The 14,898-nt window shown below is 43.0% G+C and overlaps 1 protein-coding gene across 2 annotated transcripts; it reads right to left on the minus strand.

The window, feature by feature from the left end:
- Positions 1–207: 207 nt before the first annotated feature.
- Positions 208–14,716, minus strand: LOC125022322 (thrombospondin-2-like). Of its 2 annotated transcripts, XM_047608876.1 has the most exons (21): positions 14,091–14,713; positions 13,878–13,946; positions 13,565–13,701; positions 10,340–11,275; positions 9,558–9,651; positions 9,300–9,464; positions 8,860–9,036; positions 8,603–8,776; positions 8,112–8,242; positions 7,557–7,691; positions 7,224–7,442; positions 6,998–7,105; positions 6,749–6,908; positions 5,657–5,775; positions 5,314–5,548; positions 4,731–4,958; positions 4,523–4,653; positions 4,151–4,291; positions 3,903–4,000; positions 2,203–2,342; positions 208–766 (listed from the first exon to the last, which is right to left on the minus strand). In XM_047608876.1, exons 2-21 carry the CDS (start codon positions 13,942–13,944, stop codon positions 759–761), a joined length of 3,603 nt encoding a protein of 1,200 aa, XP_047464832.1. In that variant the 5' UTR covers positions 13,945–13,946; positions 14,091–14,713; the 3' UTR covers positions 208–758. The 2 variants fall into 2 exon arrangements, with proteins under 2 accessions (XP_047464832.1, XP_047464831.1); XM_047608875.1 differs by lacking the exon at positions 208–766 and having other exon boundaries at positions 2,177–2,342; positions 14,091–14,716.
- Between the last annotated feature and the right edge of the window lie 182 nt (positions 14,717–14,898).

Below are 14,898 nucleotides of genomic sequence, written 5' to 3' on the forward strand. Positions count from 1 at the left end.
TGATTTAATTCTCATTTTAAATCGTGTTAACTGAACTCTACCAGAGAGCTTTCATTTTCTTTCAAGACCTACTGAAGGACTAACAACTTTATTTATCAAACAACATACACTAAATTGAACTTAACAGTGGTATATGTAAAATGAACGGGACCTTTCAGCATGAGGATAAATTTCTTTTCTTTTCTTTTTTTTTACGTTTATTAAGTCATAGTTTGAAGGCGTCACTACAGTTTGTAATGGATGAATCAACGTCTGCAGTAATTACTTTCGCCAGTAGAAGGCGCTGGAGTCCACGTTTTTCCACAATCATCAGCGTACTCGCCATCAGAAAAGGAGCAGGAGAAAAGCCACTGATTCTGACAAAGAGTTTTATTGATAAGTTACCATCAGGCACGAGCTCTGCTTATCCCATCTTTAATTTATCCTCATATCTCCCCCCCTTTCATATCTGGCATCTGGCAATAAATAATTATTTACAACCATTAGATGAGTGCAAATGAAAAGCAATGAGAAGTTACTGTCATCAGAGAGGCTGTTAGAGCAGTAATATACAGCGAATGAGACGGCCGGAAATCAATACTGTTGCATAGGAAGCTGATAGATAGATGATGGTCACTAATTGATAGTCTTGGCTGGATAAAGGCATGAGTCTGGTGCATCCTCCCTCTCTCTGGTTCTGGTATATTAAGCTTTTCTGAAGTTAATCTGGATCTCTGGAGAGTCGTTGTGAAGTTTCCTGGATATCCCGAGAAAATAATTCAGTTATCTGAGAATAAAACAAGGAAACAAAAAAACAGATCACAGACATTAGAGACACACTTTAATGAGAGGGGCACTTGAGAACAGAGTCACAATGATCAGTAGGAGCAGTGGAAAGAAATTTAATCTACTGTTGCTTTGGTTTTACCTTCTTCATATTGTTATTTCTGAGAGGATGTTATACTTTAATTGTCACTTATCGCTTGCTTTTCCTTTCTGCTGTGTAGTTTCATTTAAAAAAAAAATTAATATTGCAGATATCTGAGAGTGAATGATGTCTATGAGTCATTAACTGGTGTCACCAAGGAGCGATATTCACTTTAAATATCTTAGATATTTTTCAAATTACTATTTAGGTTCAAAGAGACATTTATCCAACAGCTGAGAAAAGTATATATATAAAAAAGATTGTTACAACCCCCCTTAAAATTATCTTGTAACCTCTGAAAGGCCTGACCCTCTGACAGGGAACCGCTACATTAAATAACCTTAGTGGCACCCAAGAAATAATAAAAGTGAAATGAAATCGACTTTCAAGCTTTTATTACATGTCTTGTCCTGAATGTCATCTGTGCTTCAGTATCTAGCACAGCAATGACAGAATGAAGTTGGTCTGTAGGTATTTCCTAATCTTAGTAAAAAAAAACAAGATGTTAGTGACTCATCCTGCACTAAGTGTGTGTGCTAAATTTGAATCCAAATACACACTTTCCTAGAATTTGAGTATTGACCAATCAGAGAGTTTTGGGAGGGGGTCAGCCTCTCTCTCTCTATTCTTCGCAGGAAATAAAACATAAATGTGCAGGACTAGTTTCCTCTGCTTGTCTTTTAATGGGCACTTAAAAATTAGCTTCGCTTCAGGTATAAGAGACAAAAATATGTCAAATAAAATATGTCAAATATGCTAATATCCTATTCACAATAGCCATTTTTAATGCATTATGACAACTTTATCCTCCTGAGACCTGGCGTCCTCATATGGGGACATTAGGTTTTTAGGTTTGTCGCAGCTTATTCTGCTTCTTTTAGACCTGTTGTCCTCGTAAGGAGACACTTTTATTCTTATTAACTTTTCTAGCTTGTTATGACATGCAAATTTAACAAATTCACAAGTACTCATTTGAGGACATTGGGATTTCGTCATTTCAATTCTGCTTATGCATGAAAATAAACAATTTTATATTTTGGTTCGCATTGGTGACTTAAATTGTCATTTACAGTGATATAATCCCTGTGTTCACCAATTGTTTTTCAAAACATACTTCCAGTTCAAAGATGATGCTTGTTTTTTGTTTTTTTTTATGCTTCATACTCATCCCAAATACCATTTTAATCTTATCTTAAAAAAATTAAGATGCACTCCTAACAAATGCTTAGGTCTCAGGAAGTTAAGTACATTTTCCACCACTGGTAGACGCTAAATATTTTGGCTGGATATCTTACCTCTGCACTCATATCTGAGGTCCGAGAATAGAACGTGTTCCTGAGAGAAGACAAATAGTCCCAGTCGACCTCCAGCCAGGGTGTGGTCGTACACGGCCCCAGAGTCCGCCAAGATCTCCCTGCCCTCATGCACCACCACCCTAACAATGGAAACACGATATCATTTCAAAGGATTTCAAAGCTGACCCTTCTTTTGGAAGTTTGCATGTGTGCTGCAGCAGTTTTGGACACAGCTGAATAACAGACACACACTGTGTTTCTAGGTCAGGTCTCTTGATTATATTTTCCTTTGTGGCTCATATTTTGCTGTGTATTCCTGGAAGACACATGACGTCAAATGGAGATATATTAAAAGCTGTTGCAATAAACCTTTAGAGCGACTATCCAAGATGTCAATACACGTCCTTCACGATCAAAGCGAAGGAGCTTCTTTTCATTCCCGCATTCACTAGTCGTACAGTCATCCTGCAGTACTGCCATTCAGAACCCAGAATGCAACACGGCCATTGAGTGGAATAACCGGTAATGGCCCAAAGCAGTTTTGTTTTCAGGTTAAGAAACCTCTGTACGCTACTGATGTTGTTCTCTCCAACTGCACACGAGCAACACAGAGAACGCACAGCCCCGGGTTGTTGTTTTATTTTTTTAAGGCCATTAGCGAGAAGTACAAGTAAGCCAAAGTCGATGTGGCAGGTTGTGGAGGACTGGGTACAACAGAGAAAGTGAATTACGCTGTTATCATAAAATAACCCTTGGAGATGGATGATGTCCTCGAGGTGAAGAGCACCAGGGGCCAGCACTGGAAGATTTAAGAAGTTATTCTGCAGATTGTTTCTCTACTAAAACCTATAGGCTGCACAATCTTGTATGTTTTAGCCCATTTGGATTTGGTCCCAATGCTATTTCTACTACAGGGCATCATATAACCTTTTTTAGATCGATGAATAGATATTAGGGCGTACACTATATCAAACATTGCTTTTACGTGAAGGTTTGTTGTTTTAAATTAAATTAAATTAAATTAAATTAAATTAAATTAAATTATTACATTTTTAAATGAAATTATTTGATATTTTTGTTTTATTTATCATTCATCATTTATTATTTATCATTTAGAGCAGCACAAAAACAGACAGAAAGACAAGAAGGAAACCCCTTTTTTTAAGTAGAGTATTAAAAAAAAAAATACGAAACATAAATGCCGATTTATTTGTTATGGGTTACAGCCACGCTGTGGTCCTTTTAAACTAAGCCAATATAATGAATAGCATTGACTGTAAATTAAAAGTTACTGCTAATGCAGAGTTGCTGGTTCCACTAGCTGCAGCTCCCTGGGGAAACCCACCAATCTTTTTTATTCTCATTCCTAGCGGTTTCTCTGATCATAATCCCGGTGTGGTTTATGACAACTTCACATGAATCAGGAAAATAATAAGTTGGGCTTCAAAAAGGAAAAACCGCCAAGCCACAAATGCTTTACTCAACGCGTATACTGTGACTGTTAACTCTAAGTTGTGATCGCTCTTACCAATAGAAGTAATTACAATAAAGACTGCTTTTCTAAGGAAAACACTAAATTCCTCCCACATGCCGGACAGATGGTTTGGTCCTATTTAAGAATCAATAAATCTGATCAGTCTTAGATCATCCACTGAGTTAATTACACTGAACATGGAGTGAACATGGAGTTATATTTGTACCTGATGAATCCGGTCTTGGGTCGATGGATGAGGTGCATGCGGTACGCTGTGTAGTCCTTCCAGCCAATTTTGTTGGGGTCATGCCACAATGTTCTGACCTGAAACAGACAGACGCAGACGCATGGCAAGGTGGACAGGATTTCAGCGTCTCAGCTTCACTGTTCCACATTTACAAAGGTCGTTTTAAGATCCTGTCATTCAGGTTACTGCAAGCAGTATGAAAAGAGGCGGAGGTGACTTATCCGTGCCTGGTGTCTGGTGTTTCCAGTGTGCCACAGAGCATTGCGGAGATACTCCCCTGGTCCTGTGCTGGAGTTGACCAGTTTGATGGAGACTCCAGCGGTGCCAAAAGCTTTGGATGGCTTCTTCTCCCAGTAGGCTTGAGACACCTGAGTGTGAATGAATGTACACGATGTACGCAGAGATGGTCAAGGACTGTCACAGGACACAGAAAGTCTTTTACCGACTGATACCTCCTTTACTAGTTAAAACATTAAGGAATGTGGAGGGGAAATAGCTGAATACACACTATGTGAAATAGTAAATTCAAGGTTTTAAAGTGTTTCAATGACATTTCTGCTACAGTTCAAAGGAGTTATTATTTGGAATTTCTGGCTGACCTGTTTCCACATGACCACATAGAAGCGTCGGCTGGACTGATAGCCGAACACAATGCCCGCATAGTCGTCATCTCGGTTGGTATTCACATAAAACGTCACGCTGAAGTCCACTGCGTTGAACTTGTCATATCCTGTTCATTCAGAAAGTTTAGTTTTCGCACTAACCAAGTTCATTATGTTTTTGTTTTTTTTCTATAGTTAATGTTACCTAAGGCGATCCCAGGGTCTGAGTTTGCAGCCTGTAGCAGTTCTCTACCCTGACTCCGGATCACCCAGAGAGGGTCAGACTGTGTGGTGCCTTTAGGGTCCAACAAAACAACCTGAAACTTCCTGAAGTCTGTTGACCCGATATCCTGGTTTAGTGGACAGGGATCCAGCGCATCTGGAATACTGTCGTTGTCAAAGTCATCAAAGCATGCATCCCCACTGCCATCACCTGTAAGAGCAGGAAGGATAAAGAGAGCAAAGTGTAACTCGACTTTGCGGATTATTTTGTGCCAAGGGGACTGGACAAGATAATGTGTGCTGTATGATGGTGGATAGATTAAAGAATCTTTTAAGTATGATAAATCTCACCACAGGGACACATAAACTGTTGATGTCCAACATTAATATGACCCAAACTACAGGAAACATACTGGACTGATGGGCGCAAGATTTTATTGCATCACTGCAAAATCCATTTAGCGTAAATTCTACTTATGTGTTCTGTGCGTGACGGCAAACTAATCATCATTTGTGCTTATCTGTATTGTCGTGTCAGAGATTTCCTCAGCCGTAACAACACTGACCATCAGAGTCCAGCTGGTCGCTGTTGGGCACCAGTCTGCAGTTGTCCCGGTCGTCAGGGATACCGTCATTGTCATCGTCATGGTCGCATGCATCTCCTTTTCCGTCATCGTCATGGTCGGCCTGGTTGCTATTAGGGATGTAGGGACAGTTGTCTAGAGAGTTTTGGTGGCCGTCCTCGTCGATGTCCTCGTTGTCGTCACACATGTCCCCCACCAGGTCGCTGTCGGAGTCCATCTGAAAACACGTGCAATATAGCGAATGTTTACACATATTTTATTTTTAACATTTTGCATGGAATTAGATACTGTGTGCGTTTGAGCTTTTGTGCGCATTCCCAGGGACCTGCAGGGGGTTGTGTAGAAGGGGACAGTTGTCACACTGGTCACCAACACCATCCATGTCTGTGTCCCTCTGATCGGTGTTGTAGACTAAAGGACAGTTGTCGCGTTCATTCAGAACCTCTAAAACAAAAGATAGAAACAACAAGTAGATCAGCCAATTACCCACACTTTATTACACTCCTAATTGGCCCTGGCTCCATTTTAACAGTCTGTGTCATGAGTTTGTGTGGTTTCCCTCAGGACGCAGACTTCCCTGTTAAATTCACTTTTAATGTTTTAAATTACTGTTCTGTGTTCTTAAATTACTGTCATGTGTTGTCTTTTTTGATCTGAATGTGCAGTTGTGTGGCCTGTTCTGTTTTGTATGTCCTTTAAGCTGCTGTCACGCCCTTTTCAATTCCCCTGTGGGTGCAAATAAAGTGAATTGAATTGAATTGAAAAACTGTTGTTGAAGATGGTTTCAAAACAGGTCTTATAGATCGCTAAAATGGTGTCCCTCAGGGATCTGTCATAGGCCCACTGCAATTTAATTCGTAAATGCTCTAAATCAGCTTTATTTTCCAAGTAATCAGTGTAACATCCGTTTTGTGTTGACCTGGTGAACTCCCTTTTTCATTAGTACTTGAAAAAAATGGATTTCGCCAGAGCACAGACCAGAGATGTCCCCATGTTAACCCTTAATGGAAACCTGGCTGTTATGGTTGTGGGATTATAAACACTAAAACATTAACTAGGCAAAATATCTTGCTGATAATCCACCACACTGTTAACACTGAATTATGGAGATATCCAGTATGCACATGCTGGTGTCAGCTTGTTATACCTCTCAAAACCTGTTTACCAGTTGTTTGGCCTCAAAATTTTAAAGTCTCTTAAGTCCAAACCCGAATTTTGACATATCGTAACACTGACACTCAATTCACATTCTGTCAAATGCAAAAAGAACTGTGTTTCTCCCTCAGTTAGAGTTTTCTCCCCTCCTTGTTGGGCTCTTTCCACATCATCAGTTTAATGTCTTATTTGAATTGGACTGAAATATTTGATTAACAAGTTAACTGCATGTTTCAGGCCTGGTACAGAGAGCAGCTCCCACCATCTCCGTCCATGTCGATGCTGCAGGCGTCTCCCTCTCCATTGTCATCGGTGTCTGTCTGCAGGGGGTTGCTATCAAAAGGGCAGTTGTCACAGCGGTCTCCAATCCCGTCCCTGTCAGAGTCAAACTGCCGAGGGTTGTACACCAGCGGGCAGTTGTCCTGTGCCAGACAAACACATTCAGGCGAACGGAGGATGTGAGTATACACCTGTTGTCAATGATAGTCGCCTCAGAATTACTCAGTCTCACCCTCTCATCTATAATTTCATCATTGTCATCATCGGGGTCGCAGGCGTCTCCTAGTCCGTCCTTGTCGAAGTCTTCCTGTCCAGAATTTGGCACCAAGGGGCAATTGTCCTGCAGCCAGTCATATCACAGTTTAACTGAATTCAGTCCAACCAGAACACAGAACGGACATTTGCCACCTTCTGATAAATATATAGATATGACGAGTCAGTAAAGAAATGTCTGTTACCTTTTGACAGTGATAGGTTGCATTCTTCTTGCAGGTTAATTTGTAGTTGGGCCAGCCGTCCAGATCGGAGTCATCAGCACACAGGAAGCCATCGCCAGCAAACCCGACAGCACACATGCACTTGAACAAGGCCTCAGACGCCAGGCCGAGGTAAATGCACTCGGCATACTTGTGGCAGGTGTGTGTGTTGTCTTTGCAAGGATTATACGGTTCACAAACCTACAACCAGAACAGCTCTTTGAAAATCCAGAGATTTCTCTGGTTCATAGCTGTGGTTAGAAGAAAAGACAACATAGCTATAAAAATGTCAATTCAAAGAGGAAAACCACATGCCTGCCTGTTTGTCAGGGCTGCCTGCAGTCCGAGGCCGTAAGGCTGGGTGCCTTTATAGCGAGGAGGACAGGGAAGACAGTAGAATCCAGGGTCTGTGTTTACGCACTCTGTGACACACACTTCCTCCACTTCACACTGAAGAGATGGAGCGTGAGGGGTTCATGTTCAGCACTTAAAATACAAACTTTTGAAAACAGGTACAAGCATTGTGCACCGTAGGATCTCTTTGCCAGGATCAGACCACAGAAAATGTGTACTTGTGGTGAACTTTGTTCGAGGATCATGCTGCCTTCAACTGTAAACTACACAATGATCTGTGATTGATAAACTGAACCTGTCTAAAATGTCATTCACATTAGGAGCCAGATAGTTCCACAGAATGTGTGCAGTTACTGATAAATTAATACAGAAAGTGCGGAGAACCCTAATATCTGGACCAAATATCTGATATACAGTATATGGTACAAAAAAAAACGTTTTTAGGGCCCCACAGCAGTAACATTAGAGCATTATATTAGATTTCACGTAGTCTGGTCCCAGGCGTGCCCTCATTACCTCGTTCAGATCTTCACAATGAGTGCCGTTGCCCTCTAAACCCAACGGACAGCGTCCACATTCCCACGATCCATCACTGTGTGATGTGCATTCCACCCCAGGAAAACACGGATTTGAGAGCAAGCACATGTCTGAAACACATAACAAATGAGAATACAAAGGCAATCATTCGTTTTACTGCCAACCACAAAACAAATTAAAATGATTTTAAACCTAAATTGCTCTCAGAGAAATGTATATTTTAATAGTTTATAGTCTATAGGAAATTTATTTTTAATCCTCTGTTGAAAATAATCTGTAGGATGATTGTCTAGATGGGTGCTACATGTCCAGGTAACATCCACACAAATGCCCAAAGATTTGTCAGGAGAACATTGTCATAAGGTGGTCAGTGTTATTTATGTCTCCAGTATACACTGATCGTGGATAGAATAATATCTCCTTGCACAGTTAAGATGTGCATACAGCCCTAGGATTTTGGACAGGTTTACCTATAGGACATGGTTGTTTGTTACATGCTTCATAGTCGACAGCATCTCCAACGCACATTCTCCCCCCGTTCTGAGGAGCAGGGTTCGTGCACTCTCGCTGACGACTGATAAGGCCTCCGCCACATGACTCCGAGCAGGCGGACCATTCGCTCCAGGCCGTCCAGCCTCCAGCAACTACACACAAAAACAGAATAAAACTATGAGCCGTAAAGCGTCGCGGTGCAGATTTAAATGTGCAGCTGCGAGCTCCTACTCACTCGGACAGAGCGTGTTATTGCAAGGTTGAGTCTCCCTGGCGCTGCCGGCGCACCCTTTACCGCCCTTCTGTGGCGGAGGGTTGTTGCACAGACGGACCCGCGTGATGCTGCCGTCACCGCACGTGGTTGTACATGCGGACCAGGGAGACCAAAGTCCCCAATTCCCATCAGCACGCGCTAGACATAAGGCAAGCACATACTGTAAAAAATCCTGGCGAAACACGGACCATCATCACAAACAACCCTCAGAACATACACTCACAGAGGTTTCAACTCAGTCCCTTGGACTAGACTTGGCTCAATCAGTCACAAAAATACATTGAGTTATAACAATCAGATGTGCAGAATGACTTTGACAGAAGTTATTTATCCACAAGGGAAATTGCCCTTTAAGTAGCACATAAAAAAACACCACTAGTAAGAGGAAAAATACACTCTACCCTTGCGAATGCACTTAGTCATCGTGCAGCTTCGGGTCTGGAGCGATGGGCCGATGCAGGACGTTGCGATGCCGTTGCAAGATCGGCCCCGTTGCTGCCCTCCACGTCCACAGGACACCGAGCAGTGGGTCCACTCAGACCACGGGGACCAGCCGTCTTTGTTCTCTTTATATATTCGACACAAACACACATGGTTGTCGTTACACCTTTATCGAATCGATTGATCCTTGCACACTTTTGCAGAACATCCACACTCACTTAGACACACAGGGCAGCATTCTCCATCGATGAAGGACGGATTGATGCAGGACACAGGGGGACACAACACCTGATGACACACTACCTTTCCATCCTGGTGAAGACAGGAAGAGCAGTGTTGCTATATTTAGATTTCATTCGATCCAGATGTTTCGCTAAGTGCCAGTTCTTGCAAAGGAATTCTAAGCTGTCAGGTCTGGCTGCTCCCTCGACCTGTTCTTGACTAAACTAATGATGCTTTCTAAAGAGAAACAGACTCGTGGAAAAGAATGAAGGAAGCATAAAATGTTGATGGAGGCTCTGGAAATAAACGAAACCACATTGGGTACAAGCAAATTATCTGGACTGGTAAACACATTTTGAAAGCGCAGGTTGCTATCACTCTCATGTAGCATGTTAAACTTGCTACTCCTGCTAATAGCTTCCTTGTTTTGCATTTAAAAACTAATTGCTTGTATGGCTTTCATGCATTTACAAGTAAAGCCAAGACTCAAGTAAGAATAATAAAAAAAATTTAGTTCTGAAAGCCTTGCAGACTCCTGTCCAGAGTGGTTATCTGTAAAAAAAATCCTCAGAGCTACTTAGAATAAAGATTTACTGAAAACGATGGACATATTTACTGTACAGTGTAAAAGATTTACCGTCTAACCAAGTAGACACAGGTTGCGTTAAGCTCTGCTGTCTATCTATGACAGATCTTCCGTTCAGCCAAAGGTCTGCCAGGAAACACCTCACCACTAAAATCTTCAGTCCTAGTTAGAGAGGCTTTGTTCAGCACAGACCTGGCAAGCGCAGGAGGTGCAGCTGTCGAAATCCCAGTCGTCCCCTTGCTTGTACACGCGTCCATCCTGCATGCACCACAGCTCCCCATTTCTGTCGAAGTCAAAGTCAAAGTCAAAGTCAATGTCAATGTCGTTGCCGCTGCCGCCACGACCACCACCGCCATGACCTCTGCCACCAGGACCACCGCCGTAACGCCCACTGCCACCAGGACCACCGCCGTAACGCCAGCTGCCACCAGGACCATCGCTGCCATGACCACTGCCACCAGGACCATCGCCGCCATGAGCACTGCCACCAGGACCATCGCCGCCATGAGCACTGCCACCAGGACCATCGCCGCCATGATCACTGGCACCAGGACCTCCGCCGTCACGACCAGTGCCACCAGGACCATCGCCGGCATGACCACTGCCACCAGGACCACCGCCACCGCCACCGCCACCACCACGACCTCCACCGTCGCTGCCACCTCCACCTCCACCACCACCACTGCTGTCACTGCCACCTCGACCACCGCTGCCACTTCCATCACCGCTGCCACCACTGCCACTGCCACCTCGTCCACCGCTGCCACTTCCATCACCGCTGCCACCACTGCCACTGCCACCTCGTCCACCACTGCCACTTCCATCACCGCTGCCACCACTGCCACTGCCACCTCGTCCACCGCTGCCACTTCCATCACCGCTGCCACCGCTGCCACCACTGCCACTGCCGCCTCCTCCACCACTGCCACTGCCACTGCCGCCTCCTCCATTGCTGCCACGGCCACTTCCACCACCGCTGCCACCGCTGCCACTGCCACCTCCACCACCGCTGCCACCACTGCTGCCACTGCCACCTCCACCGCTGCCTCTGCCTCCGCTTCCGCCTCTTCTTCTGCCGCTGTTGCTCAGCTCGTCCAAAGATATCCGCATCTCTTCATTTTCTCTCGTCTGGCAACACAGAAACGCACATGTGATGTTCCAAACCATAGATTACATCAAGATTAGAATCAATTTGCACTTATACCCCAGAGACCTGTTAGACCGCCCTAGGCCATAGCTATGACGAGTCAGTTGGTCGCCAACTTTTTGAACACAGATGGTTTTCTGTCTGCTTATTTTATTTTCCTCCCAAAACGGCCGAAGCATTAACCACAAACCGCACTGCTTCCTGCCAGAAGAAGGTTGTTTTGTGCCATTTTCAGTGGAAGAAGAGCTACTCTCTGCAGGTTATGACACATAAAATTTCCCAGAAAACTTAACTGGGTCACAGATGATGTAAAGTGTATTACAAGGCTTTTAAACAATTCTTAAATTAAGCCAGTTTTTACATATTCTTAAAGCCATTTAACCCCTTGCGCCTTGGAAATCCCTGTCAAAGGATCAGACTGCTTATGTAGTTAAAGACAACCAGTGGCATTTTTAGGTTTGCCAACTGCGACACAGTCATGGAAGAGGCCGTCTGAAATCGCTGCTATAAAAACTGAATATAATATTCAACTTCCCAATGCAGTAGCTGTTAATTACTTACTCTCTGCAGTTCTGATTAGGTTTGATTAATACAACTTTTGCAACAGATTTTCATCTATCTCCCCCAGCTTGGTAATAAGGTCACTTAGTCTGTTTGAATTCACCCCAAGTGTCTCTTATCCACTTTTAATTTTGGCCTTACAGTTTTGGATTTTGTGATTAACTGAAAGTATTTCGGGTGGAACCGCTCTTATAATGTTCAAGGCACAAAACAGTCAACTTCTCTGCTGCATTCAGAAAATGTTCTCACCCAGAGTAAGCTGATATGAACTTAGGTGAACTGATATGTTTAAAATTATAAGACTAGTTTTCAAAGTAGGTGCATCACAGTTAGAGGAGTAAACTTGTGGAACAGCCTCAGTGATGAGTTAAAATCAAGTACTTCTGTCTCTCTCTTTTTTTAAAAAAAATGTTTAAACTTAATAAATTAATAAATATAAATCACTTTTATAGACAATAATACAGGGTATGCATGTGACGTCACAGTCAGCGAAGTAACCATGGTTACGGCTACTGAGTGGTGGCAAAAAGTGACAGTTGAACATGGATGTTAGCAGCATAAGTTAGAATCATAGGCTTTAATGCCGGCTAAACTGTAAAATTAATTAAAAGTGAAGAGCTGTTGAGCGACTGACTGTACCAACAGCTTTGAATATCAGTCAGAAATATTTTCACGGATATCTGCCAAAGAAAAGAGAAGTAGATGGATCGCTACATTGTGAAGAAACAACTGGAATCCAGGCACAAAAACCTGGTGTTGTGGCTCACATTTTGTGCCAGGTAATATTAATTTATGCTGTATTTATTTATTTTGATGAAGTCATAGCTTAAGTTACCTTAAAGTTACGTTCTGGAGGGCTGTCAGGTTAAGTTTGTGGATGTTGTTATTTTGGCATAGTTACTCCTCGTCATCCTTTTCAGACGCTACAGCATTATGTGGCTAACGTTAGCTCTCAGTAAAAGCTTAGTTAGCTAACTTAGTTGATGCTATAGTATTAAATGGCTAACGGTACTTCTCAGTATGTACTTCTAGCGTTAGCATCTTTTATTTAGCTACATTTATCATAATGGAGTCACCTTAAACTAACTGAAACTGAGGCTAGTCCACTTTTCCAAAGCCATACTGGTTCGTATGCATCATTGTCGAGTCAAATAGTTCTTTATTTTGCTAATAATTCACATTTTCCCTGTCTCGCTGTATTTACTGATGTCTGACTGATGCCCACTCAGGGGTGCGTAACCCCAGGCGGCCGTGACATCAATGCATGCCCTCTTTTGTCGAAAAACATAACTGTCATCTCGGGATGTTATTGTAATTATTGTAATCATGTATTTGATCCATGTAAAAACTTTGCCCGGTGTCACATTTGTTTTCTTCTGTTATACTGGTGATGATTCATCTGTTAACTTTTCTTTGTTTCTGACGTTTTTGTTGTGAGATGAAAAGAAAGATGAAAAGGGGTACGCGTCATATAAGTTTTGGTTTCTGTCTACAATTTCGGTTCCTATCGGTTCCGTTTAGCTGCTGTATATTTTCTGTAATGTATGTGTGCAGAAATGTATGGTGTGCCGAAAAATAAATTATCTATCTTTCCACATTTTTTTTTTAGAAGTTAATCAGACTTTTTTTTTTTTTTTTAACAATATATTTTCCCCAACTTAATACTGGATATTAATATAAATGTGCATGCATGCATTTGCGGGTCTTACTACTCTCTCCAGGTCTTCGAGCAAGTTGGTGGTTACAATCCGCAGGCCGTGGATCTCGGTGATCAAGTCCATCAGCTCATCGCACGGGTGGTGGCAAACCTCCGCTGAAACATTGCTGACCTTTGCCCCACCCACACCTGCAGAAGAGGCACAGGTATGTGTCGCCTATGCTTCATTTTTTTTTTTTTTTTTTTTTTTAGATCCGCGTCAAAAGATATAGAGGCAAAGGGGGTGTGGGCAATTTGCATTGGTGCGTATGTGAATGTATGCTATGCGAGTTCCTTGTGCGCATGAGCGAATGCACGTGTGGTACCTGCGCACACTAACGCTGCTGCATACAGGCATGTCAAAAGCCAGGGGAACCCTCTCAGGGGACTCATTCCTGTTCACACATAAATCACACACGCAGCCACTGTGAAATACAGCAAGTATACTGCTAAATTACCACAGAGTACAAGCAGGACCGCTGGCTTAAGAGATAAAAAGAAAGAAAACTGAGGATAAAGAGGGAATTAACCTTGCATACCTGCTTGCTCCTTGCGGGTTCTGCCTTCGTCCACGATTAGAAATCACTGCCGGTAGGTTTGTCCCTGCTGAAGCTCCACAGGGGCTGTGATGGAATGTCTGTCTCCTTTTCCTTTTCCTTATTTCCTTGTCACCTTGTAATCAAGACCGAAGATCACCAGCACAGCTTCCTCGCAAATTTGCTGTAGGATCCCCTCCAAGTAAAAAAAATAAAAATAAAAAAAAAATGGGGAAAAATATGAGAGGAAGAGAGAGAAATGTGGGTGAAGAACATGGGGACGGCTCTGTTGCTTCTGAAAGCTCTAATGTGGTTATGTATTTGTTTGAAAGCGTGCGTCTGCATGCGTGTGTGTTTGTGTGTGCGCGTGTGTGCGAGGCAGGAGCAAGGGCCATATATTACTCGTCTGTCTGGCAGCTAAACGAGGCTGCATATCTCCCAGCGAGAAACCCAGCTGGATGGAAGGAGCTCTGTCTGTGTGTTGACGTCTCGTTGCAGGTTTCCCAGACACATCATTTACACTCTTCACTCTCCAAGTTGAGATGCACACAGACATCAAAACATGCTCTCGCTCGCTGAAACACAACGCACGCACGCACACACACACACACACACACACACACAAACACACGCACACAGTTATTGGCTGCACAAGTTTTCCAATATTTAAGAGCGAGAAAACTGGCAACACCGTAAATCCTTTGCAAAAAAAAACGAGAGCCTTGATGTGTGTGTTGTCATGCTTTTTTGCGTGTGTGTCTTTTTGGGACTGACTGTCCCGCTGCCTGCAGAGGATCGTGTGCTAAAAGAA

This window comes from Mugil cephalus, chromosome 16, assembly GCF_022458985.1.
Source record: "Mugil cephalus isolate CIBA_MC_2020 chromosome 16, CIBA_Mcephalus_1.1, whole genome shotgun sequence".
NCBI lineage: Eukaryota > Metazoa > Chordata > Actinopteri > Mugiliformes > Mugilidae > Mugil > Mugil cephalus.

What these genes read in the sequence shown, in the direction of transcription:
- LOC125022322 (XM_047608875.1), bottom strand. Translation starts at nt 13,944, where the DNA reads ATGAGTCCCCTGAGAGGGTTCCCCTGGCTTTTGACATGCCTGTATGCA. An exon ending in TCGAAGACCTGGAGAGAGTA is followed by an intron (nt 11,276 to 13,564) that starts GTAAGACCCGCA and finishes CTGTGTTGCCAG; the next exon opens with ACGAGAGAAAATGAAGAGAT. An exon ending in TTCTACACAACCCCCTGCAG is followed by an intron (nt 5,549 to 5,656) that starts GTCCCTGGGAAT and finishes ACGTGTTTTCAG; the next exon opens with ATGGACTCCGACAGCGACCT.